Source organism: Sturnira hondurensis, unplaced genomic scaffold (genome assembly GCF_014824575.4).
Source record: "Sturnira hondurensis isolate 20B ecotype Veracruz unplaced genomic scaffold, ASM1482457v3 Scaffold0000648, whole genome shotgun sequence".
Classification (NCBI taxonomy): domain Eukaryota; kingdom Metazoa; phylum Chordata; class Mammalia; order Chiroptera; family Phyllostomidae; genus Sturnira; species Sturnira hondurensis.
Window position 1 is genome coordinate 8,746,307 of NW_028073279.1, and position 27,018 is coordinate 8,773,324.

The window sequence follows — 27,018 nt, forward strand, 5'->3', positions numbered from 1 at the left end:
CACCCACAGGTGTTAGCAGCTAGGGCATAGGGAGGGAAGTGATGGAGAACGAACAAAGGACATCCTTTTCCTACTTATCAGGACCTAGTTGGGGATTAAATGTTGATTAATATATTAAATTTGCCATTTGAATTTATGATTTATAACTATACATTGTAACTTAAAGTGAACCTAAAATTTTATAACTAAGAATAAAAAAATTCATTACGTTCTACCTGTAAAAGTTTCATGTAGTGAAAGGATAGAAAAGTTCTCCCACTAAATAAATTTTAATGGGGTATTAAAATACAAAAACAAAATTCTGTTTTGATTGCAATCCATGAGCATTGCTTATGCAGACTGCATAAACATGATTAGCTCATTTAATTCTCAACACCCAAAGGCACGAATGCTACCAGGGTGAAAAAGCACAGCTGAGAGCTTAATTAACTTGCATTAGGTCACATGGTTAGCAAGGGCAGATAATGCATTAGAATCCAGAATGCTGGATTTGAAAGCCCATGTGGGCAACGCACTGTACTCTCAGGTATCCATCTATGAGCTGAGTCTTCCCAGCCTGTGCTTGTAGCTTTTGAAGGACTCAACTTCATGGTTTCAGTGACCTTGCTCAGTCAGTCAGACCCCATGAAATTACATCACAAAACTGTCAGTCTTTGAGCCAGACAAGCGTTGGCAGGTAACCAGATCCTTTGGGGATGCAGCGGTCCGTTAACTCACTCAGGAAGAGCACACGTACCTGGTAACAGATTGTATAACTCTGGAAGAGGTGTCCTTGAGGGTGTCTTTCAGGTTGTCCTTCAGGTTACTGAAGAGCCTCCCTGCACCCCCTTTCACCATGTCAAAGAGGCCACCCCCATAGCTGGGCTCCATGTCTGGCGATGAGGCACCTGCCAAGGAGAAATGGAAAAGGAGGTGAAGCCACAGGCCACACAGAAAATCAGCCCCTCTTTGTTCCTAAAACATAGCAATCCTCCTTTGGCAGCCTGGGACAGATGTCCCTGGATGTTACATCTTGCTCTCAGCTTACCAACTCTGGGTGACAGAGGTGCCACTGGCTCTCAGAGACTAAGTGAGTCCCTCACAAAGTTCCAGGAACTGAACTCTCGGAGCAGGACAACCAGTACTGCAACCACAAGTCACATGTGCCAACTGAGCACTTGAAATGCGGCTCGTTCGAACATAAAATACACACCGAATTTCGAAGACAGCGGGGAAAAGAAAGGAATATAAAATATCTCGGTATTCTTTACATTGATTACATGTTGAAATTATAGTATTTTGGATATACTGAATTAAGTAGATTATACTAATTAACTAATTTCACTTGTTCCTTTTAACTTTTTGTATGTGGACATACTAGGAAATTTTACACTATATGTGTAGCCTGCATTATACGTCCTTCGGACAACACTGCTCCAGAGAGACTGCTGACGGGGAGCAGCGGGCAGCTTATCAGTGAGTCCTGGGTCTCCTCCGTCCTTTGATGGAGGTGACTGTGTTAGGTGCCCCATTCAATGGCTATCCCTCAAAGTAACAGTTTGCCTCCATCATGGAAAATGTCTTCTGAAGGGCCTTTATGACAGCTTTTAGGCCTCAGGATGCATGGTGGCCATTAGTGTTGTTTGTCAAGTATTTCTGGTTCTGATCCCTTCCAGCTTCAAAAATCGTACCTGCTGGCCCTGTGTAGGTAGCTCAGGGTTTCCCAGCCTTGGTACTATTGACATCTGAAGCCAAAGACTTGTTTGCTGGGGAGTAGGGGCTGCCCTGTGCACTCCAGGGTGTTTAGCAGCATCCCTGGCCTCTATCCACTAGATAGCGCTGACATGCCTACTTCACAGGAAACGGTTAAATGAATGCACATAAAGCTACTGGCAGAGTTCCCAACATATCTAGGGGTAAGAGACTGTAGCTATGATTATGCACTATGATTTAGCACTTACCATTTGCTAGGTATTATTCTAAATATTTTACCTATATTCACTCAACCCATAGCATACCTTTGAGCTAGGTAATGTTATTTCATTTTACAAATCAGAAACTCATCTAAGGGAATATAGCTAATAAGTAAATGGCAGAGTTGGGATTTGAGCCCTAGGCAACATTTCCAACCACATCCCCCATTCATCTCTTAATATTACACTGAATTAAGTATTTATTATTCCAAATAACTTCTTTAAACTTTTATTACACATGTGGGTATCCATAGGTGATATATTAAAATTGTTTTCCATGCTTTTGAGCTATATAAAAATGGTTTTCTGTTTGTAACTTTATTTTTTTCACTCACTATTGTTTAAAATTCACCTATGCTGGTACCACACGTGACTTTGGCTCACTTAAGGTATGCATCCACTACCCGTTAAGGCTGGACACTAAGGTTACCCACTAAGGTGGACAAGGAGGTTATTTTGCTAAAACAATGCAGTTCTAAACACACTGACTTGATTACATATAGGAGATCCTCTCTCGGTTATACCTAAGAGTGAAATGTGCTAGTACATAGCTGGTGTGCATCTTCAAATTTCTAGGTATTGACAAATCATTCTCCAAAGTAGCCATGTCAGCTTAAATCCTACTAGTAGTGTATATGAGCGCCCTCACTCTATTTTTCCTTAGCACTTGATATTGTCAAACTAAAATGTTTACAAATCCTGTAAGTATAAAGCAGTATCTCACTTTGGTCTGTCTTTGTGATTTCCCAGTTATTAATGAGGTGGTCTATCTTTTCTTGTATTTATTGGCCAGGCAACTACATTTTAAATCATACTTGAGGTACCTACCATACTCCTATGTGCTATTTAGATGTCCATACATACACCTATAAATACATGTTGACTGTTACATGCTTCCTTTCTGATCACAAGAGCTATTGCTGTCTCAGTCACCATTCAGCATCTATTTGAAAAGAAGGCTCTACTTGAAATCACAAAGAACAATCAATGCTATGAATAAGCAAGTGAATAGACACATATTAGTAACGTCTACTGCTTACAGAGCTCCCCTATGCACCAGGAACTGTGCTTGGACTTTTATGTTAGTACAATTTCACATAATGGGAGAGGGGAGAGTGTTTATTATACCCATTTTATAGATGAAGAACTGGAGGCTCAAAGAAAGGGAAGCAGCTCACCCAAGACCTCAGCTAACGAGCAGGAGAGTCAGGGATTCAAACTCATATCTGTGCAGTTCCAAAGCCCGTGGTACTTCTACCATTTTGCACCCTTCTACAGCTGCATACCAACTCACAATTCTAACAGCTGTAATTGGAATGATCCTTGCCTGCCTTAAAGGGATTCCTCCCTCTCCTAGTCCTTGATCTCCTTCATCCACCTCCTGTGTGCCTTTCATCTGGTGGCTCTCAGCAGCAGATGTGCCTTAACAAGCACTCTCATGAATCACTGCATCTGTCAGACCAATCTCTTTCTGTAGGCGGCCTGAGACTCTGTCGCCCCCGTGGCTCCAGGTCCCTGAGCAAAATGCCAGGCACTCATCTGCTGGACAGCTCCACAGGCTACAGCAAAAGCTACAAATCTGAGAATGTGCTCTTGTGTCTGTTCCCCTGTCATATAGGGCACATGATCTCCTTTTAAACATACCCCTCATAAAAATCAGCATTGTGTTTTCTTTGTAAGTATAGGAAAGATAAAGCAGTATAAAATGTTTATAATTCCCCTGTTTCCATTGCAAGTTACCACTCCAGCCTGAATACCCTTCTCATTTACTATTGTTCTAAGAGATGACACCAAATTGATTACCCAGACCTCTCTCTGACTCTGTTTCGTGCTGGAATAGAACTCCAAGGCACCAACATAGTAAAAGATATAAATATCCTTGATTACCTAAATATCAGACTCTCGCTATCATTTGGGCAGCACACTCTTTTCATTAGACCCCAGGAACCCTGCAGAAACCAGAACCACTGCTCAGAGTACAACTGTAAGCTTCATTTTCCCAAATTATATGTCAAGTTAGCCAGGACACAAGAAAGAGAAGAGGGATATTAGCTGATTTGGGCCTAATGGTCCTTCTAGGCAGGGATTCTGGCTCTCCCTGATGAGCTACATGAAGGCTAGAAGCTCCAGAGGATATTTGCGCCTCAGCTACTTTAAAGAAAGAACAGGGATGTTTCAAAAAAATGACAACAAAAAAGGAAAAGTCAGAAAGTGATGTAGAAGAAAACCAATAACTATAGATTAGGAGTTGACAAACTACAGTCCATGGTACAAATCAGTCCACTCTCTTGGAAATAAGAATTGCTTTTTCATCTTTCAATGATAGAAAAAAGTCAAAAGAATAAAGCTTAATAAGGTGAGAACAATACGAAGGTCAAATGTCTGTAAGTAAAGTTTTATTAGAACACAGCCAAACTCATGCCTCTACATATTATCTCTGGCTCTTTCATGCTATGATGGCAGAGTTACATAGTTCTGACAGTGTTCACTATCACCCCCTTTGCAGAAGTTCCCTAACCCCTGCACTAGGCGGCTGAAGAGACTTCCATTCTTAGGAACCCAGAGCTTGCCACCTCTGACATGTCTCTACATGCTTCAGCTAAAATGGCACCAGGGGAGGAAGCACTCACCCTGGGCTTAATAAATGGTCCTCGGGGATTTAAGGATGTCACATGGTGGGAGTGAAGAGGACAGAACTGAGAGAGCACCAGAGTGCCCTCCTAAGACCAAGACCTAGATCCATGTTCCTAAGGCTCCAAGGAGATCCTTGATCTTGTTATTTTAAAACTAAAGCCCACCAGAAACACGCATCAGAGAACCGCACCTTGCCCTCAATATCATTTCTAAGGGTGTAGTAAACAATCCTTCTTGGAATTCCTACTGTTTATAAGCAGCATCCTATCCTTCCCAAGTCATCGGAGCTCACCACATGTATAACCTGACTAGTTCTCACTGGTGCCGTGACACAAAATGGGAATCTCCTGGAAGAGAATCTGCTTCCTGCTGGGCTAGTAGTTAGCTATTTGCTCATTTATTTAAATCAGGCTTCATTTCAAAAATGATTTGAGGTGATTTGCTAGTTCTTTGGAACAGAATATATATTTTAAGGAGAACAGCACAAATGTTAAGACTGGTCTTAATCATCTCAAGGTAACTAGAAATACAGAAAAAGTTAAGTGTGGTGACTTTTCTTAAACATCTTACTGGCTATCAGCTTTGGACAAACACCACGAGAAGTACTGAAAGAAGAAGGAAAATGCTGACAAAGGCCTTGCCTGGAGAGACTCTCATGCATAGTGCAAGGCCCCACATACACTCCCACTGCTCATACAATACAGGTGCCCATGACACCCTAGGCCGCATACAATTCTACTGGGTAACCCCTAAGGAGAGGTGCTCCCTCATAATGTAGTTATCAACAGAAAAGGATTGTATGCAAATATTTAGCCAAAAAAAAGATGGTCACCGAAGCATTGTTCATGGAGGTATTGTTCACAGAGGCAAGAGAGTATAGCTAATGCATTATTCTACATAATTAGCTATTAAATCACTATTTATTGTTTAATATACTTTATTTTTAATGTTTATTTTAATTGTTATTTAAGTACAGTTTTCTGTCTTTTACTTCCATCCCAGCCCATTCCCCCAGTCCTCTCCACCTCCCTCCCATTTCCACCCCCACTAGTTTTTGTCTATGCGTCCTTTATACTTGTTCCTGTAAACCCTTCCCCTTTGCCCCTGAAATTTCCTCCCCTCTCCCCTCTGGTCACTGTCCCCCTGTTCTCTATTTCAGTGTCTTTGGTTATATTTTGCTTGTTTGTTTGTTTTGTTGTTTAGGTTCCTCATAAGGTGAGATCATATGGTATTTGTCTTTCACCTCCTAGCTTATTTTGCTTAGCACAATGCTTTCCAGTTCCATCCATGTTGTCGCAAAGGGTAAGAGCTCCTTCTTTCTTTCCACTGCATAGAATTCCATTGTGTAAATATACCAGAGTTTTTGGATCCATTCATTTACTGATGGGCACCTAGGTTGCTTCCAGCACTTGGCTATTGTAAATTGTGTTGCTATGAACATTGGGGTGCATAGGTTCTTTTGAATTGGTATTTCACAGTTCTTAGGATATAATCCTAGCAGTGGAATTGCCAGGTCAAAAGGCAAATCCATTTTTAGTTTTCTTAGAAAAATTCCATACTGTTTTCCATAGTGGTTGTACCAGTCTGCAATCCCACCAACAGTAAACTAGGGGCCCTTTTCTCCCCAACTTCTCCAACACTTGTTGTTTGTTGCTTTGTTTATGACAGCCATTCTGACTGGTGTAAAGTGGTATCTCATTGTGGTTTTAATTTGCATCTCTCTGATAGCTAGCGATACTGAACATCTGTTCATATGTCTCTGGATCCTCTATATGTACTCCTTGGAGAAGTGCCTGTTCAAGTCCCTTGCCCATTTTTTAATTGGGCTGTTTGTCTTCTTAGAGTGGAGTCATGTAAGCTCTTTATATATTTTGGAGATTAAACCCTTGTCTGAGGCATCACTGGCAAATATGTTTCCCCATACTGTTGGTTCTCTTTTTATTTTAATACTGTTCTCTTTAGCCATTAAATCATTATTTAGAAGAGTACAGACATTCATGACAAGGGCTAAGTAAAAACAAGCAGAGTATAAAACATGCACAGTAAAATCTCTTTTTTGTAAAAGAATAATATTTGCGATGGAAAAGAACTCTGGGCAATGATTAAAGTTCTTAGGACACCAACCTTTTTCAGTGGGTCCTCTGGGCCATCACAAAAATACTTCCTGTTTTAAGAAAGTTGCTGTCACACAGTTCTAGTACCTGTGAGTTGCTGTTGTTGTTCTTATTATCACCATCATTCCATAGTCTTCAGGATCAGCCTGTTCAAGGGATGACTGATCACCTGAATTTTGGCATGATGTTCATATTCATGTTCCTTTTCACCAATGGGCGCATTGTCCTCTGTGGTCATTTAAGTGTCATGATGCTACAAGTGTCCTTCCCTGGCTTGTACAAAGTTGCAACTGCAAGATAGAAATTTCCAAAACTAAATGGACCCTGCAGAGATGTCATTCTCTGTCCTAGGACCATGGTGTTTCTTTTCCACGACACTTAGCAAGGGTCAAGGGGCCAGTGTCATCACCACAGAAGGCTTCATCATCCTTGTTTATAACAGATTTTTCAGCTTTTGGCTTCCCACAATGAGAGAAATGGTCACATGGGGACAACAACTAGATACATCATAGAAAAACCCAATGCCTTTGCTTCCACAATCAAAGATGGTTTAAACCTCACTTCCCATTCAACCTACTTAGAGGAAGCTTAGAGGAAAGAGGATGGACCTTCAGGAGGGAGATCTTACACTGGAGACGTACGTAGTTTCTCCACTTAAAATTTCTGAACCACATATCATGACCTTAAGCACGATACATTATTCCTCTGAGATCTCTTCTCCCTTTATAAATTGGAGCAGATTAAGAATGAAAACTTTCCTATGTGTCTCATGTAGGCATCAAAAGGATCAAATGAGATCATGCATATGAATGTGACTTTTAAGTGGTGAGATTTTCTAAAACAATTAGGAATTTTAATTTTGATTCTTAGAAATTCAGCTGTCATGCAGATGAGTCATTCAACTGACTACCTACCACAAAATGCCCAGGAATCCAGCTAGAAATAACAATTTCACAGAAAAACAACATTCTCTACATCAAACAAATAATTACTCATGAAACAAAACCACCTCAGTCAAATATGGGCTTTCCATCAGCCAGAACTGGTTTGACTTCCACTTTTGCTAGTAGCTGGATACACAACCTAAAGAAGTTAAGTAACTATCAAAGTTCTGGTTTCCTTATCTGTAAAATGGATGAATTCCTGGAATATCTCAGAAGGTTGAGGTGAGCATTACATAAGACAAAGTTCTGTAAACCTTAGCACAGTGTAGGGGCGTTGTCAGCACTTTGGGAATGACAGCTTCCAGGTCGTTCTGGGAAATGGAAAGAATAAAGCCATGAGACATGTTGTCTCCAATGGCTAGGCAGCCTCAAGGGAAAAGAAAAGCCATGCTGTTAAGTTTCAGGGTTGACAAAGCCAAACCAAAGATGCGCACAACAAGGACAGAATCTGGCCGGGAACTCCCGCTACAACACTCGTGAACTCTTCACTTTTGGGAGTTCAGAATCCCGAGTACTGAGTAGAGGTGAACCTCTTCATGGCTCTGGAGTCTCCCCTTCCTACCTTGAAGTGAACTGGTGTGCTATGTGTTATTTGTACAACCAATATTCAAGTTCGGTGGTACTGGTTTTTGAAATACTGAACTACTGCAGGACTATTTGCCACGTAGTGTGAGCTATTAAAACTACCAGTCACTTGATGACATTGCACGGCAGTGGCCCTAGACATGGACAGGTCTGGCAGCTGCTCAGTGGACCAAGGGGGTAGAGACCCAGGCATGTGCAGCACCCACCAACAGTTCCCGATGAACTCGGCACTGCAGACACAGGCCACTGAGCAGGTGGTGCCAATGAGTCAGGTGATGAGGATCCAAACCCTGTGAAGCCCTAGCATCCAAGTGCATCTCAGGCCTGACAAGTCGACACATGCTCAGCCCTTCTTCACCTGGAATAACGTGCCTGGGCCCTTAAAGACAATCAATGTAATGGGGAAGTTGACTGAAGGACTTGATGCCATTCCTAAATGTCAAACCATGACTCGGAAATGGGCGTCATTTAGCTAACAACAAGGACACTTTAAAAAAATGTCCAAAATCAACAAAAATGTTGAAAAGTCAAGTAAGTCTTTTGTTCTATAAATATTATCACCTGGTAAGCAGTTACAAATACATGTGTATATTTGTTTGTTCAGATAATTAAATGGGGCTGTACTTTACATTATATATTTATATATTCATTTACATTATCATACCAATTATAAAATATTTTATTATCACTCCTGATACCATCAAATCAGTGTGTATAGTATTTCCACACCCACTTTTCACAACCTTAATGGAAGGATCAGCCCCAGCTAAGTGGCTATGAAAGAATCAGACACTCAAGGACTCAAAAAACACAAAAACAGGAATAAATTAGATGATCCCCTAAATCCCCTCCAGTTCTAAAAACCTCTGACACTATCATCATTGTAAAAAGGCCATCTCTTGAATGTGTACTCCAGGCTACACACTCTGCCAAGCAGTTTTCAGAAACTATGAAATTAGACCCTCAAAACTAAGCACAGTGGCAGGCAGGCATCCCACTGAGGAAACTGAGGCTTTGGGGAACTGTAGCAACAGTCACAGGAGAATGAGATTGGACCTACGTTTGGCTGAACCACAAGCCTCTTCCTTTATCCACCTCCCCATCCTGTCTTCTTTCATGAGGGACTTTGTTCTTCATGCCCCCATTTTCCCACCTCACTTTGTGCCTCCAACCTAGGATTCAGAAGAATCTGACTTGTGTTAGAATTACCTGTGAATGGGTGTGTCCCCCACTACCCCACTGTCTCTGGCTCTTCAATAGCAGGGACCATGTTTCATGCTTCTTCAGACCCCTCTAAAATCTTAACAGAGTACTTGGCACACAGTAATCACTCAATAAATGTATGCAGACCTGGGCTGCTATAGAATACAAGAATCAGAGAGAAGATGGCAGGGATGGCCAGGTACACCAAACAGGTAAACCTTGGCAGAGACCTGGTCTTTGACTAACTGGCAAATATAATCAAATGCTTTCCATGTCTCCTCACACATCTCTGAATTTCTGATTATAGCCTTGTATCTTCTAGCACCCACAAAGCTTGCCTGCCTAAGCGATAGGGACCTTCCTGAAACCCTACAACAACAGTTTTATTGTATAGAAGACTAATAGTTGATGAGCAGACCAGGGAGAAATTTTTACCTTCAGACAGATAAGAGGAGCTGATTAAGTAATCATTACTAACTTCTCTTCCCCCAAAGAATCCAAGATGTAAAAAAAAAGAGAGAGAATGAAAAATGCAGTCAAAGTGAAGACCATATCAAGATTAAAACTGACTCTGTGTAGAATAAAGGCAAGGCACAGGGGCCACTAGCAGGCTGTCAGTGCTAGGGAAGTTCCAGCTAAGTGAATGCAAAACATTTTATTCCGGCATGGATCATTGGAACCAGACCATAGTTGCCAATCCAAACTCTAGCCAATAAACTCTCATACATGGCCTTTATTATATTGAGGAATGTTCCCTCTATTCCCATTTTTCTGAGTCCCTTTATCATAAATGGGTGTTGTACCTTATCAAAAGCTTTTTCCACATCTATTGATATGATCATGTGGGTTTTGCCTTTGCTTTTGTTTATGTGATGTATTACATTTACTGATTTACAAATATTGAACCATCCTTGCATCCCTGGGATGAATCCCACTTGGTCGTGGTGTATGAGCTTTTTGATGTATTGTTGGATGCGATTTGCCAATATTTTATTGAGGATTTTAGCATCTATGTTCATCAGTGATATTGGCCTGAAGTTTTCTTTGTTGTGTCTCTATCTGGCTTTGGAATTAGGATGAGGCTGGCCTCATAAAAAGAGTTGGGGAGTTTCCCTCCTTTTGGATTTTTTGGAATAATCTGTGAAAAATAGGTGTTAGCTCTTCCTTAAAAGCTTTGCAGATTCTCCTGTGAAACCATCTGGTCCAGGGCTTTTGTGTGATGGGAGTTTTTTTATTACTTCTTCAATTTCATCTGTTCTTATTGGCCTGTTCAGGTTTTCTGCTTCTTTTTCATTGAGTTTTGGAAGATTATATTTTTCTAGAAATTTGTCCATTTCACCTAGGTTTTCAAATTTCTTGGCATACAATTCTGCATAGTAATTCCTTACAATCCCTTCTATTTCTGTGGTATCAGTTGTGATCTCTCCTCTTTCATTTCTGATTGTGTTTATTTGGGTCCTCTCTCTTCTTTTCTTGATGAGCCTACTTAAAGGTTTGTCTATTTTGTTCATCTTTTCAAAAAACCAACTTCTGGATTCACTGATCCTTAGAATTGTGCTTTTAGTCTCTATGTCATTTAGTTCTGCTCTGATCTTGGTTATTTCCCTCCTTCTACTTGCTCTGGGCTGTCTTTGCTGTTGATCCTCAAGTTCTTGGAGGTGTCGGGTTAGGTTGTTTGTTTGAAATGTTTCTATCTTCTTTAGGTAAGCCTGTATTGCTATGAACTTCCCTCTTAGGACTGCCTTCACTGTGTCCCATAAGTTTTAGGTTGTTGTGAGTTCATTTTCATTCGTTTCCAGAAGCTTTTTGATTTCTTCCCTAATTTCAATCTTGACCCATTCGTTGTTTAATAGCATACCATTCAGTCTCCATGCTTTAGGGTGTTTTGGGTTTTTTCCTGTGGGGTTGGTTTCCAATTTCAGTTCCCTGTGATCAGAGAAAATGCTTGGTATGATTTCTATTTTCCTGAAATTGTTGAGACTCATTTTGTGTCCTATCATATGATCTATCTTTGAAAATGTTTCATGGGCACTTGAAAAGAATGTGTAGTTAGCTTCTTTGGGATGGAGGGCTCTATATATATCAATTAGGTCCATTTCATCAAGAGTGAAAGACCTACAGCCAAGATCATAGTCAATGGGCAAAGCCTAAAATCTTTTCCACTAAGATCAGGAACAAGACAAGGTTGCCCACTTTCACCACTTCTATTCAATATAGTATTAGCAGTTCTAGCCACAGCAATCAGACAAGAAAAGGAAATAAAAGGCATCCAAATTGGAAAGGAGGAAACAAAACTGGCATTGTTTGCAGATGACATGATAGTGTACATGGAAAAGCCTATAGCCTCTACCAAAAAACTGTTCAAACTAATAGATGAATTTGGCAAAACAGCAGGATACAAAGTCAATATCCAGAAATCAAAGGCATTTTTGTATACCAACAATGAAACAGAAGAAGCAGAAATCAGGAAAAAAATCCCGTTCGATATAGCAAAAATAAAAATAAAATATCTGGGAATAAACCTAACCAAGGAGGTAAAAGACCTGTACGCAGAAAACTATACAACACTGAAGAAAGAAATCAAGGAACACACAAACAAATGGAAACATATACCATGCTCATGGATTGGAAGAATTAACATCATCAAAATGTCCATACTACCCAAAGCAATTTACAGATTCAATGCAATACCTATTAAAGTTCCAATGGCATATTTCACAGACATAGAACAAACACTTCAAAAATTTATATGGAACCATAAAAGACCCCGAATAACGGCCACAAGTTTGAGAAAGAAGAACAAAGTAGGAGGAATCACAATACCTGATATCAAACTGTATTACAAGGCCACTGTAATCAAAACAGCCTGGTACTGGCATAAAAACAGGCACATAGACCAATGGAATAGAACAGAGAGCCCAGAAATAAACCCAACTCTCTACAGTCAATTAATATTCGACAAAGGGGGCAATAACATAAAATGGAGTAAAGACAGCCTTTTCAACAAATGGTGTTGGGAGAACTGGACAGCTACATGCAAAAAAATGAAACTTGAGCACCAACTTACACCATACACCAAAATAAATTCAAGGTGGATAAAAGACTTAAATATAAGCCGTGAAACCATTAAAACCCTAGAGGAGAGCCTTGGCAAGAAAATCTCAGATATTCTACGCAGCAATATTTTTACTGATACGTCCCCTAGAGCAAGGAACATAAAGGAAAGAATAAACAAATGGGATCTCATCAAAATTAAAAGCTTCTGCATGGCTAAGGAAAACAGTATCAAGATAAAAAGAGAAGCAACAGTTTGAGAAAACATATTTGCCAATGATACCTCAGACAAAGGTTTAATCTCCAAAATATACAAAGAACTCACTCAACTCCACTCAAAGAAGATGAGCAACCCAATTAAAAAATGGGCAAAGGACTTGAACAGACATTTCTCCAAGGAGGACATACAGAGGATCCAGAGACAAATGAAAAGATGCTCGATATTGGTAGCTATCAGAGAGATGCAAATTAAAAGCACAATGAGATACCACTTTACACCAGTCAGAATGGCTATCATAAACAAAGAAACAAACAACAAGTGCTGGAGAGGTTGTGGGGAAAAGGGGACCCTAGTTCACTGTTGGTGGGGTTGCAGACTGGTACAACCATTATGGAAAACATTATGGAACTTTCTAAGAAAACTAAAAATGAATGTGCCTTTTGACCCAGCAATTCCACTATTAGGAGTATATCCTAAGAACCCTGAAACACCAATCCAAAAGAACCTATGCACCCCGATTTTCATAGTAGCACAATTTACAATAGCCAAGAGTTGGAAGCAACCAAGATGCCCATTGGTCAATGACTGGATCAAAAAGCTATGGTATATTTACACAATGGAATTCTATGCTGCAGAAAGGAAGAAGGAGCTCCTACCTTTTGCAACATCATGGATGGAACTGGAGAGCATTATGTTGAGCGAAATAAGCCAGGTGGTGAAAGACAAATACCATATGATCTCACCTTTAACAGGAATCTAAACAACAAAACAAACAAGCAAGCAAAATATGACCAAAGACACTGAAATAGAGAACAGGCTGACAGGGTCCAGAGAGGAGAGGGGAGAGAATCATAGGGGAAAAGGGGAGGGACTCACATGAATAAGTATAAAGGACACATGGACAATAATTAAGGTGTGGGGCGGAAATGGGAGGGAGGTGGGGAGCACTGGGGGTCCAGGGCAGGGAATATAAAACAGAAAACTGTACTTGAATAAGAATTAAATAAGTTTAAAAAAAAAGATTTTATATCACAAAAAAACAAATAAAAAAATAAACTCTCATACAAAACATATATGGATATTGCTTAATATGATTCAACAAATATTTTAACTATTTACAGTAAGCCATGGAAACATTTTTATGTAAGAGATAGTCATGTCGAACACTCTATCATTATGAATAAATACGACCAAATCTACTTAAGGAGATCAGAAGCCCCAAAGGGACTCTAAAGAAATAGAATGGGTTCTGCCCACCACATGTCACAGTTTTTTTCTCCCCTGTCTAACAAAAAGGCCAGGTCTTAAATTGCATTAAACGGACCATGACTTTTCCTTTAATTACTAATGTCATTGTCTGGAACAGAGAAAACATCCTCATTGTTATCTGACCCCGTCCATGATGGAAGATGGTGATAACAAAGGACCCATGGCCTGCTTAAAGAACACTGCAAAGAAAAAAATGAATCAGAAATCTTCTTTTCAACATTTCAGTTCCATTTAATAGAAAAAGGGGGCACAACAGAGGCCTCAGAGAGTGACTGAGAGAGTAACAGTCCTCCCAAATAATCCTCAGACACAGAATTTTAGGAAAACAGTGTCTGTTATCCAATTAAGCTCTAAGAGATGTTCCTCAACCCCGTCCCCTTCCAAGAAGACTGTCTTCTCTTAGCTCCTCCTAGGAAGAAATTCTGGAGCTATAATGCAGGCAGACTTCTTCGAGAAAGATCCAATCATTACTCTCCATAGGACAGAAACCATCAGCATCAATGTACATATACCATATACTACATATAACACACGCATCACACGCATATGCTACACATACACCAAGGGAGCCTTACTGCATGCTAAGTGCTATGCAAGAATGTACAGTATTTCACACAATAAAACTAAAAGACAATTTTGTTCTTATTTTTTTAGATAAGGAAGCTGTGTCTCAAAAAGACAGACTAGCTAGGACGTAGCTAAATACAATGCCATGCACTTTCCATTTCCTCAGCTACGGTCAGACACAGATGGCCGCAGCAGCACAAGTCCTGCTTGACCCACGAGAGGAAGCTGTACATGTTTATAACATTTCACCACTTAATGGGCATCAGAAATGGGCCTCAAATGGACACACCAGGAAGGTAAAATGACTTTCCCCAATTATTGCTATGATTAACGTTTTTACAAACCAGATATATTGCCCTGCCTGGTGTGGCTCAGTTGGTTGGGTGTCATCCCACAAACTGAAAGGTTGCTAGTTCAATTCCCCATCAGGACACATGCCTGGGTTGTGGGATTGGTCCCCAGTCAGGGAATGTGTGAAAGGCAGCTGATCAATGTTTTTCTCACATAAATATTTCTCTCCCTCTCTTTCTCCCTCCCTTCCCCTCTGTCTAAAAATAATGAAAAAAATTTTATTAAAATAAACACAGCTTTATTGACACATGAAATTGACATTAAAGAAATTGTGCATATTTAAAATGCAAACATTTGATAAGCTTTGACATATATATGTGTGGGTATACACATATACACATCTCTTTAAAGCCTGTGTCCCTCTCTATATCCCTGAATAGGGTGCCCAGACTAAGAGAAGATAAGACAAACACAGTAATCACCACAAAATGCCATCCTTGATCCTACAGAGCTATTTACTTTGCCACGGCCATTCTCTGCTAAGGTCTGTACTGCGCTAAAAAACAGAAACTGTGCTTACTTACTTGGGACAAGTCAGAGTGAAAACTCCATTCATAACCGTATATCACAGAGCTCAAGGGAGGGGTCAACCAGTAAGCAATAAAGAATACTGGGATCTTCAAGGTGTAAGTGCAGTTGGTCGTGTGTGTGTGTGTGTGTGTGTGTGTGTGTGTGTGAGTGTGAGTGTGTGTGTGTGATTGTGAGGTTGAGGGGAGGAGAATGAAAGGAGATACAATACAGAGATGTCAATTCTGGTTTCTACTTTAACAGTTTTATTTATTTTTAGAGAGAGGGGAAGGGAGGGAGAAAGAGAGGAAGAGAAACATCAATGCGTGGTTGCCTCTCAGGGGGCCCCCATTGGGGATCTGGCCCACAACCCAGGCATGTGCCCTGACTGGGAATCGAACCAGTGACCCTTTGATTCATAGCCTGTGCTCATCCCACGGAGTTATACCAGCCAGTGTTGGTTTCTACTTTAACAAAAGCTTTCATTCAGATGTACATAGCTATATTAATAACTATTATATTTTATTTATTTTTGTTGTATTTTGTTATATGTCACATATACTATAAACTTTACTCTGTCACAGTACAAATATATAATACAGAGGTCATTAATATTCAATATGGGAAATCTGAGCACATCTAAGGATGTATTTCAAGATCATTCTAGAAAAAAAGGAAATGACTTAGAAAAGAGGATGGGATTGGGGATGAAGGGAAAAAAATCTAGAATAAAACCAGAGCATGGCCTTGTGCAGTGTGAAGACTGCAAGGTAGTATGATTACCACTGCTCTGTGCACCTGAGGTTCACTAAATTGGAACCGAGAAGAAACCACAACAAGAGAACAAACAAGGGTAACCACTATTAACATGTTAGAGAAGTGTCTATCTTTGCATTTTTAGTTCTGCATTTTTCTGTATATTGTAAACCCCAAGAAAGAAGACACCTAAAGGGCTCCTGAGGGCTAACTGGACTCAAATTTTTTTTTAAAAGCCTAGCAGCCATTTCCACACTGGGACCTCTCACACAACTGCACTGCAGGAAGAAGCCTGCACTGAACTGCCCACCTGCAATGTGTTTCTGACATCTGAGCCAGCCCTCATTAAGGAGCTCCTGGAATTCTATAGGACTAAGGCTTTCCCCGTCCACAGAAGCTGTGCAGTTCTAACCAACCAGAGCAACTCTACTCTGACCAATCAGGACAGTGCTTATTGGGCCAAACTGTGAGGATTTGGAGTTCTTATTTGCATGAGGACAAAACAACCAGAGATCAGGGACAGGGAATTCTGTCTGTATAATTCAGCTCCCCTCTGGCTCTAAAAGTGTACTTTCCGTTTCCACCAAAAACTGAAAACTATGTTTCCCAGGCTAGGCTGAAGAGCTGAAATATGGAAGATGTTTCATTGGATCAGAGTAGAGTACATCAACACAGCACAAGGCAAAGCAGACCAGCAGGGAGCAGAGCAGAACAGACCATCAAGGAGCAGAGCAGAGCTATCTAGCCAGGGAAGGGCCTGGGCCCAGAGCCACCAGGCCCCCAGAGCCACCTCACAGCCGTGCTGCTTTCACAGCCGTGCTGCTTTCACAGCCGTGCTGTATCACAATCAAGCAGCTTTTCACTGAACACAGCTTCCTTCTTCGCGGAACACCAAATGGGGGCTTCCTGGTGGTGCTGAATTGTTGCAAACAACCATCTGTTGACAATGTGCACATACAATTATTTTCTGTATATACATACACAAAAATAATAGTATATTATATATAGTTCTGTACCTGCTGTTTTTCCCACTTAATACTGAAAAGTGTTTTTCAAGTCATTAATATTTTTTCTCTAATATCTCTCATAGGGCTGCAACATAACTAGCAACTGATTTTCTTTGCAAGGACTCACCAAGTATTATTATACATACACATGCATATAAAGTGGACAGGAATTTAGAGGAGCTTATTTCCAGCTTGAGGAGAGGGATGCAGGTGGCTGGATAGAGGAAAGAGAAATGCTTCATAAAAGAGGTGGTGTTTAAATTGCAGTTTGGGCAGAAATCGGTTACAGGGCATTTTGAGCTAAGGGAGGAGGGCAAGCACAGGCATAAGCAGGGAAAGGGTCCTACCTGAGCACCAGATAGAGTCGTACCAGGGGCCATGCTAGAGCACTGAGGTTTGGACATTACTGTCTCCACTCAACAGATGAGGAAGGAGGGGACTCAGATGATAAGTTATTTGTGTAAGGCACCAAGCTACAAGTTGAGTATCATGCTGTTTCCTCAGGGAACTAGGAAGGGGTAGAGGGTGGTATGTTAGAGAGAAAGGGAGGCGAAATTGAGGAGGTGAGTGGCCCTCAGATCCCAGAACAATTGAGGTTCAAGCTAAAGAGTAAGAACTTTTCCCTGCTCTCAGTACAACCATTTGTGGGGTTGGTTGTCACACTGACATAACAAATGACAAAAATGGTTATCAAGAGACTTCCAAGAAGCTATTCACAGAGCATATTAATATTGTCTCAGACAAGTGGAATTTCCCAGGGCATTTCACAGGAATTTCACACCCTTTAGGGCACATTTCAAAAGCCAGAGCTCCATCTCAGGGCAAAGGAAGGAAATTTCAAGGCAGTACCTTCAGAATCTACTTATCAGATACATGCATTAGTAGGACTCCTTGACAGGCAATCTGTGAATAAGCTGGGCCAGGCATAAAAATGCTCAATGGGGCGAAGCAAACTCAGACTGAGGACACGTGTAAATGCTAACTAAACAGAGAATGCACAAACACTCTGAAGGTGAATCCTGGGACAAACAAAAACAAAAGAAAAGAAAAGAAAAACCCATAGCAAGCATGCGGAGGAAAAGCTACCTAAATGCAAAAAGAATCTGCAACTCCTCAGCTCCATTGGTCTCCAGGACAAAGTCTGGTGTGGACTTGGCTTGTGGAGACATTCTCATAAAGGTCTGACCACTTGCCCTCTCAAGGGGGAAAACCACTGAGAAAATTCAGTCAAAGCCTAGTCTGGCCTCGGCACACAGCAGACTGTGCTAAACCTCAACGGCGTACCCTTCCCTGCTGGGGAGCAGACTGGTTCATAGCCTCTCTTCAAAACCCTGCCACTCAAAGAATGACCCTCCATGTGCTACTTGTGCCAAAAGCCTCAACTCAACAATAAAAACTCCTGGAAAACCAGAAAAAAAGAAGCATTTGGTACCAGCATGATCAGGTTGAAAGAACAGAAGCTTTGCAAATAAGCAGACCTGGATTTATGGCACTGGCCTTTCCTTACTACCTTTGTAACAGTGTAATCTCTGAGACTCAGCTTTCTCCATTGTCAAACAGGCAGAGTATCTTCCTTCAAGAACACGATGAGGTTTAAAAGAGATAATGACAGAGAAGCATCTGCCATCTGAAAGGCAATCATAAGTAGTATCAGCCTGTGCATGCCTACCTTATTCCCATATGGGAAAGTGAAAGAGATCCTATGGGCAAAACATCCATGAGAAAAGGAAAGAAACAGGCACATGGGGAAGGTCCGCATCTAGGAACTGCCATGTTCTTCCACTGACTCAGTAGAAAGGCCACCTACTGCATATAACCTTATGCAAAGAGAAAGACTATGATACCTTCCTCATAGGACCATCGCAAACATTAACTCCACCATCTGTAAGAGCATGCTGTCTGCTACGTTCTCAACTTAGGAAGTGGTAGCTTGAGGTGGAGGTGCATGTGGTGTCACTTGAATTAAGTAAAACATTGCTCACAATGGATCACCAACTGGGACTCTGAAATGCTTTCCTTGCCTGGAGATTTTTCAAAATAGGGGGATTGCAACTGCACAGATGAGACAGCCAAGAAATGGTCCTCAGAGGGAAATCCTCACAGTGCTACTTGAGGCAGGCTTCCCAAGCAAAGAAAGGGAGTCCCTCCCTGGTTTCCAAGTTAACTTGCTGCTCAGGCTGTCTTTCTGGCTTAATTATGCTCCAATAACTCTGACAAGACTGGCTATACATCATGACAGTGGAAATCCTAAAATAAAAGCAAGATTAATGTTATGACCTCAAACTGGGCATAGGGGCCCACTAATTGCAAATCATGGACTTAATTGAATCTTGGGCATGGCACTGCCAGCTGGACTAAATTTCTTCACCTGCATGAAAAATGATGGAAATACACCAATGACAAAGAAGCCAAACATTAGCTGTTGCTGAGGAGACAGGTAATTGGTTATTTCCCTGGCATACTAGCTACCCAACCCTCAGAAGAGCCTGAAGTCATACTTTGGAGAGCCCTTCACCATCATTTCAGATCTCTCCTGTCTTCCACATGCTCAAGGGTTCTTCGTAAGCTCTCTGAACCTCAGTTTTAAGGTAGTAACTGTTAAGTTTTATATATGTATATATATATATGTGTGTGTGTGTGTGTGTATGATATTGTATGTCCTATATACAATATATAAAACAATTTTAATATATTCAACTGAAATATATATATATATTTATGTGAATGTATATATAAATACTCAAGAAATGTGCCATAAGAAGTAGCCGTATCATCATCCCACCTTCACCATCACCCACTATTACAAGGAGCCTAGAGGGGAGGGAAAACAAGAAAGAGCTGTGTGGCTTCTCTTCTGCAGATTGCAGAAAGGCATCACAGGCAAACAGCACAGACAAATCGCTGCACAGCCAGAGCCTCCGTGAGCTCAAGGCAGCTTCTGCCTCTGCTTGGCATCTGGCAGATAAAGATTCTACATCTCTTCTTGTTCCCATAGCCTGATCTGTGTGGATCTATCTGCTCTTGGGACAGAGATCTGCAGGCATGAATCCCCACCCTGCATGGAGAGATGGATGTGACAGCCTCCACTGGAGGAGGAAAGAGGGGTTGCTGAGATGGTGACCAATTTGTCTAAGGCACTGCCCACAGAGGGTACTGGCACCCAGATAGCATGCAGTTTCCTCAGAGAATTGGGAGAATGTAGAGAGTGTGTCATGTGTTAGAGAGGGAGGGAAGGAAGATTATGAAATCCCAAAAGGCTTGAAGTTCAAACTGACTCTGAGAAATATACAGAGTTTTTTAGAATTATGGGGAGGGGTGTGGGAATGCTTTTCCTGGAAGCTGCAATAAGACAAAATTAATTGAGAATGAGCAAGAAGAGCTTAGTGAGAATAGAGACAGGGCTCGATTTATACTGTACCATGGTATCTGTACCATGCACCAAGCAGGACACTGACCAGGGTAAACAGTCCAAAATAGAACACTGAACTAAAGTGAATTAAATGTTGAAAACCATGAGCTCCATTTTGGCCTTAAACCAATTAGAGTTGCATTGAAATGTTGCGAGGTAATAATGGTGGTAGCTATCATTTATTAGTCATCTTCTGATTATTGGAAACTGGAACTATGAACTTTATATCCATTATCTTATTTAATGCTCACAATCATGTTGCCAAGTTAAGTTCTATTATGCCCTTTCCTCAGATGAGCAAACTGAGGACCTGAGGGGCAAATATGGACACACAGTCAGGGATCTTCCCCAGGTCTGTCTCATTCCAAAGCCCGTGTTCTTCTCATGACATTTTGCTGCTACACATGCACTAGTTAAAAGCTTCAACCATAAAAGGAAACAGTCAAACCAGAAAGCATTGCTGGATAATAGAGACCCCAGACCCCGGTCGGGTTCTGCTCTGTATATGATCCAAGTATGCTTTTAAGACCAGACACTTAGGAGAGAAAAACTGCTAACCAGCAGATGCTTGGAAGACACAAAGGAAAGAAAGTGACCTTCTGAGACTTTGACAGGCAGCTAAGGAAAGCCAAGGCCTAGCTATGCTCACAGTCCCTCGTATGGACTTGGCCACACAAAGGGATGGTGGCAGCAGATTAAGATGCTCTTTGCTCGTATGTGGAATCTAAAAAAGCCAAACCAGAGAGTAAAATGGTGATAACCAGGTTCTGGAGTGTGAGGGGGTAGGAGAGATGTTGTTTAAGGGTCCAAACTTGCAATGAGTGGTAAATAAGTCCTAGAGACCCAATGTACAATATAGTTATTATAGACAATAATTATAATAATTGAATATAATAAAGTTGAATATAATAAAACTTGCTAACAGACTAGATCTTAATTATTCAATCCACAAAAAAAGAAACTATAATTATGTGACACGCTAGAGGTGCTAAGTATTGCTGTGATGGCAATCACACCACAATATATAAATGTATCAAATCAAAATGTTGTACACCTTAAATTTACATAATGTTATGTCATATGTATATATATATATTTATATTTATATTTATTTATTTAAAGATGTTCTTTCTTAAATGAGCCTCTTCCTGCTACTCAATCCATCCACCCTCCAGGCACACACTGTCTTTAGGGTCAGCAGCTGCTGCTCTGACTTTGATTCTCAGGTCCACCAGCCACGTGCATAACCATTTCACTGATGGCAACAAAGCACAAGAGAAGGGGTGGGCAAGAGCTCAAACCAGCCTGTGAATAAACTCTCCATCTTCCCCACAGAAACCATTCTACAGACTTTGCAGACCTGCCCATTGTCAAGTCCCTTTAAGGGATAAAATCATATTAGTGCCGGCAAACCCAGGGTCACAGCCTTCTTTGACAAGGCTATGTATGACAGAGCTGATAAGACATTAGCACTGTCTGGTCTCCCTTGGTGCCTTTTAGATCCCAGATAACAAGATCAGAGCTCCTAGGCTGAGATTTCAAAGGTGGACACAACCATAGGAAGATCTTGGTAAAGGAGGGACAGCACGAGAGGCTGAAAGCAGGTAGCCTTCCTTCACAAGTAACGCATCCTCTTCAAAACCTGAAGAATGGTGAGAGTGGGCTAGCAGACGCATTTTTAAGATTTGGTTTCCTTCCTTCTTCTTTTTTTAAAATTTAAATTATTTTATTGTTGTTCAATTATGGTAGTCTGCATTTTCCCCCCACCCCTCCAAACCCACCTCCTTCTCTTGCTTCCACCCTCCCCCTTCATTTTGTCCATGTGTCCTTTATAGTAGTTCCTGAAAACCCTTCCCCCCTCTGCCCCCCCTCCACCCTGGCTATTGTTAGATTGTTCTTAATTTCAATGTCTCTGGTAATATTTTGTTTGCTTTTTTCTCTTGTTGATTATGTTCCAGTTAAAGGTGAGATCATATGGTATTTGTCCCTCACCACCTGACTTATTTCACTTAGCATAATGCTCTCCAGTTCCATCCATGCCATCACAAAGGGTATAAGCTCCTTCTTTCTTTCTGCTGCATAGAATTCCATTGTGTAAATGTACCATAGTTTTTTTTTCCTCAGAGAACTAAAAATGGAACTTATGCTACTGGATTATACCCTAAGAGCTAAAACACCAATCCAAAAGAACCTATGCACCCCAAGGTGCATAGCAGCACAATTTACAACAGCCAAGTAATGGAAGCAACCTAAGTGCCCATCAGCAAATGAGTGGATCAAAAAACTATGGTTTCCTTCTTTAAAAGGAGGAAACAGGGTTTCAGCCAGCTCATACAGAACCTTCGTACATACTGAAAAGGGCACTCTGGCCCTTTGGTATCTGATCTCAGTCCACACTCACCCCCTCAAACACGCCCGTCTGTGTGTATCATAACTATACAAGCAAATTGCAGCAGCTCTGGGGAAAACTGATTTTCACTGGGCTCCCCTATGTGCCAGGTCCAAGCAAGATGCTTCACATGTACCACTTCATGTCACCCTTACAAGGACCCTGCAAAAAAGGTTACGTTGATCCCACTTTACAGATGCCACCACAATGAGGCTCAGAGAGGTTACATAACCTGACCAATTAAGAAGCCCAGCAAGTAGTAGTATAAAAGGTTCCCAGGATTCAATGCCAAGTCTGACTCCAGAATGCAGAGGTGCCAAGACCTCAGGATCAAAGTACCTTGGGATGCCATTTAAAAACGCAGAGTTCCATATTTTTTCTGAATCAGAATACCTGAGGGTGGGGCCCAAAGTCTGCATCCTTCATCACCCCTCAGGAGCTCCTGATGAACATGGAAGTGTAACAACACAGACCTGACCCTATGCCACACGTCCTCACTGAGAAGAAGCGATCTTAAGTGAAGATGGGTCAGGGTTGGGGGAGGGGGAGAGGGAGGAGCTACCGTTTACGGAGCAATTTTTACCTGGCAGGTGCTTCACGTATGCTTTCATATTTAATCCTTACAACAACCAGTGAGTAAATAGTGGATATCATGTAAAAGATATGATGGCCATTTTACAGAGGAGGAAATTGAGGCTCATGAAAGTTAAATAATTCTAGAAAGGTCACATTTCTAAGCAACAGCAGGTCAGAACACGAACCAGGTCTGCCTGGCTCTAAATCCTATGCCCCTTCACTAAATCCTATGCCCCTTATTTCCCATTCGACAGAGAGAAGAGTAGAGGTTTCAGTGTGATCGTCAATAGCAGGTGCATGGGTGGGTGGCCCTGAAACACCTGCAAGGAGACCGAACCCGATCTAATCAGGCAGCACAAATGGCTATGCTCTGGGGACACCCAACTCTCTGGGCAGCAGCCACCATCACTGTGCTCTTAATGGAAGTGGGGCAGCCCGAGTGTCTTCCCCTTTCACTTCCTCCCTGCTGTCCACTGCCTCCCAGGATGAGCCCTGGCACTAGGGAATTTCCATGATCTGACCCATGAGAGAAACCAAAGAAGTTTATGTCCCAAATACCTGTGTGCCCTTAAGTAGATGGCTTTCCCTCTCTGGGCCAAGTCTCTTCCTCTGTGAAATGAGAAGGTGGCATTAGCTATTCTCCAAGGTCTCTCAACACCAGGTGACTCATGATTCTCAGACTCTATAAAACATGTGTTAAACTTTGATGTATGCAATTTGCTACAGGGCAAGGTATGGGGAAGAGCCCCGCCATAAGGACATGACATTTTAAGTGCCACTAAGGGTGGCAGCAGTCAAACAAAAGCATTCGAGTCACCATTAAGGCTTGTTTTCTATTTCTGTCTGGGAAGCCCTGCTGAGGGCTGGTATATAATAGGTTGGCCAGCTGCAAACCCCTTCTGTCCTCTTTCACTGACCTTGGCATCACTCTCAAATTGAATGACCACTCCCCATTCACCAGCTGCCCATATTTATAACCTTTAACATCTGCATCTTGCCTTTTTACCTCAATGTATGCTCCTAGAAGGCGAGCTAGGAGGGTTAGATAACACTGCACACATGGTGCAGGGTGCAGAGCTGTGGACACTGATAGTAAGAGTATCCTAGCGTTCTGCTACTGAAAACAGCAAATGCCCTGGCTGGAGTGGGTCAGTTGGTTTCAGCGTTGTACTGTAAGCCATGGATTTGATTTCTGGTCAGGACACATGTCTAGGTTGCAGATTCGATCCCCGGTTGGGGCACATTCAAAAGGCAACCAATCGATCGATGTTTGTCTCTCACATTGATGTTACTCTCCCTCCGTCTATCCCTCCTTTCCCCTTGCTCTGAAATCAAAAAGTGTGTTCTTGGGTGAGGATAAAAATAAAAACAAAAATCATTGTTAAAATAAATAAATAACAAAAATCAACAATCAGCTAACATTTGAGTGCCTACTATGTGCCAGGCATTGTTTTAAATGCTTTACAATCCTACAAGGTACATATTATGACTAGCTTATATTTTGTAGATGTGGAAACACAAACAGAGAGGTATCCTCACTTTCTGAGGTCACACAGTTAACAAAGGCACTGTGGATAGTCTCCCACACCTCCTGTTAAATGACTACACCAGGAGAAAACAGTTGGGGCTGTGTGCCTTTGGCATCAGACCCGGGCCAAAACTCCAGCTCNAAATCAAAAAGCGTGTTCTTGGGTGAGGATAAAAATAAAAACAAAAATCATTGTTAAAATAAATAAATAATAAAAATTAACAATCAGCTAACATTTGAGTGCCTACTATGTGCCAGGCATTGTTTTAAATGCTTTACAACCCTACAAGGTACATATTATGACTAGCTTATATTTTGTAGATGTGGAAACACAAACAGAGAGGTATCCTCACTTTCTGAGGTCACACAGTTAACAAAGGCACTATGGATAGTCTCCCACACCTCCTGTTAAATGACTACACCAGGAGAAAACAGTTGGGGCTGTGTGCCTTTGGCATCAGACCCGGGCCAAAACTCCAGCTCAACAATTCACTAGCTGTTTCTTTAGACAAGCTGCTTCAACCGTTCTGTGCCTCAGTTTCTCCATCTGCAAAATGGACTAACAACATCTACCTTGTGGTAGATGCTGAAGGCCATAGATAAATACCTAGGAAAGAACCTAGTGTTGTACCTGGCCTAGTAATTTACTGATGGATATGCTGAACTGCTACTCAGTAACAGGCTCTGTGCTAGGTGGTAGGAACACAGAAGAAAGCACGATCCCAGCCCTCAAACTGCTCATAGTCCACTGACTGGACAAGCATAAACAAGAAATATATACCACGTGGGAAGGGCCATGTTACTGTGCATAGGATATCACTGTAACACAGAGAAGAGCACCTGAGGGCAAGGCAAGCTGGACAGAGTCTGCAAGGAGGAATGAGGCTAACCAAGACAGATGATGCCCAAGGGCATTCAGGGCCAGGGGATTCCATTCCATCAGCAGATTGAACCATACCCCAGGGTATTGGTCTTAACCCTATTCTCAAACCACACACTCACTTTTGGGAAATATTATCTGTGCTCCCTTCAAATTTTATCCAGAATCTAAAATGTATGTAGAACTCCTGCTTATCTAAAACGGAATGGAAAGACATGGGGGGAAAAACATATAAAACTACCAATGGGACACAGAGGCAAGGACAGGAGCTGGATTTCTTCTAATACAACTTATTTTATAGTGCTGAACTTGGAACTATGTAAATACGCTACATAACTACAAACACACCTTGAAAAGCAACCTCTACAAACTGAGAGACAAATGAATCCAGCTAAGTATCAAACTGATGATACAGCCACACTGAGGAATTATCTCAAGTGACTTTAAGGTGCAAAGTAACCATCTGAAACAGAAATATGCCCTGGCTGGCATAGCTCAGTGGATTGAGCGAGGGCCTGCGAACCAAAGGATCAAAGTTCGATTCCAGTCAGGGCACATGCCTGGGAAACAAAGGATACACTAACTGAAATACTGAACAATTTACAGGAAAACAACAGTATAGTGGATGAGGCCAAGAATAAAATCAATGATATGGAACGTAAGGAAGCCAAAAAACAAACAAACAAAAAACTAATCAGAACAACAAGAAGAAAAGAATCCCAAAAAACAAGGATAGTGTAAACAGCCTGTGGGACAGCTTCAAGAGGTCCAATATCTACATCATGGAGGTGCTGGAAGGAGAAGAGGAAGAGCAAAAAATTTGAAATCCATTTGAAAAAATAATGACAGAAAACCTCCCTAATTTAGTGAAGGAAATAGACATGTAAGTCCAGGAAGCACAGAGAATCCCAAACAAGATGGATGCAAAGAGGCCCACTCCAAAACAAATCATAATTAAAATACCACAGGTTAAAGAGAGAATCTTAAATTCAGCAAGAGAAAAGCAGTTAGTTACCTAAAAGGGAGTCCCCATAAGACTGTCAGCTGATTTCTCAAAAGAAACTTTGCAGGCT

General features: G+C 41.4%; 1 protein-coding gene across 7 annotated transcripts in view; it reads right to left on the minus strand.

Annotated features, from left to right (window-relative positions):
* Positions 1-27,018, minus strand: part of DNAJC6 (DnaJ heat shock protein family (Hsp40) member C6) — a 157,578-nt gene that overhangs the window by 41,269 nt on the left and 89,291 nt on the right. For 6 of the 7 annotated variants that reach the window (XM_037043242.1, XM_037043259.1, XM_037043268.1 and 3 more), the window contains one exon: positions 737-887. In XM_037043242.1, coding sequence (XP_036899137.1) covers positions 737-887 — 151 coding nt within the window. Of the gene's footprint in view, positions 1-736; positions 888-24,095; positions 24,211-27,018 lie in introns of those variants that run through there. The other variant, XM_037043295.1, reaches the window with a different exon arrangement.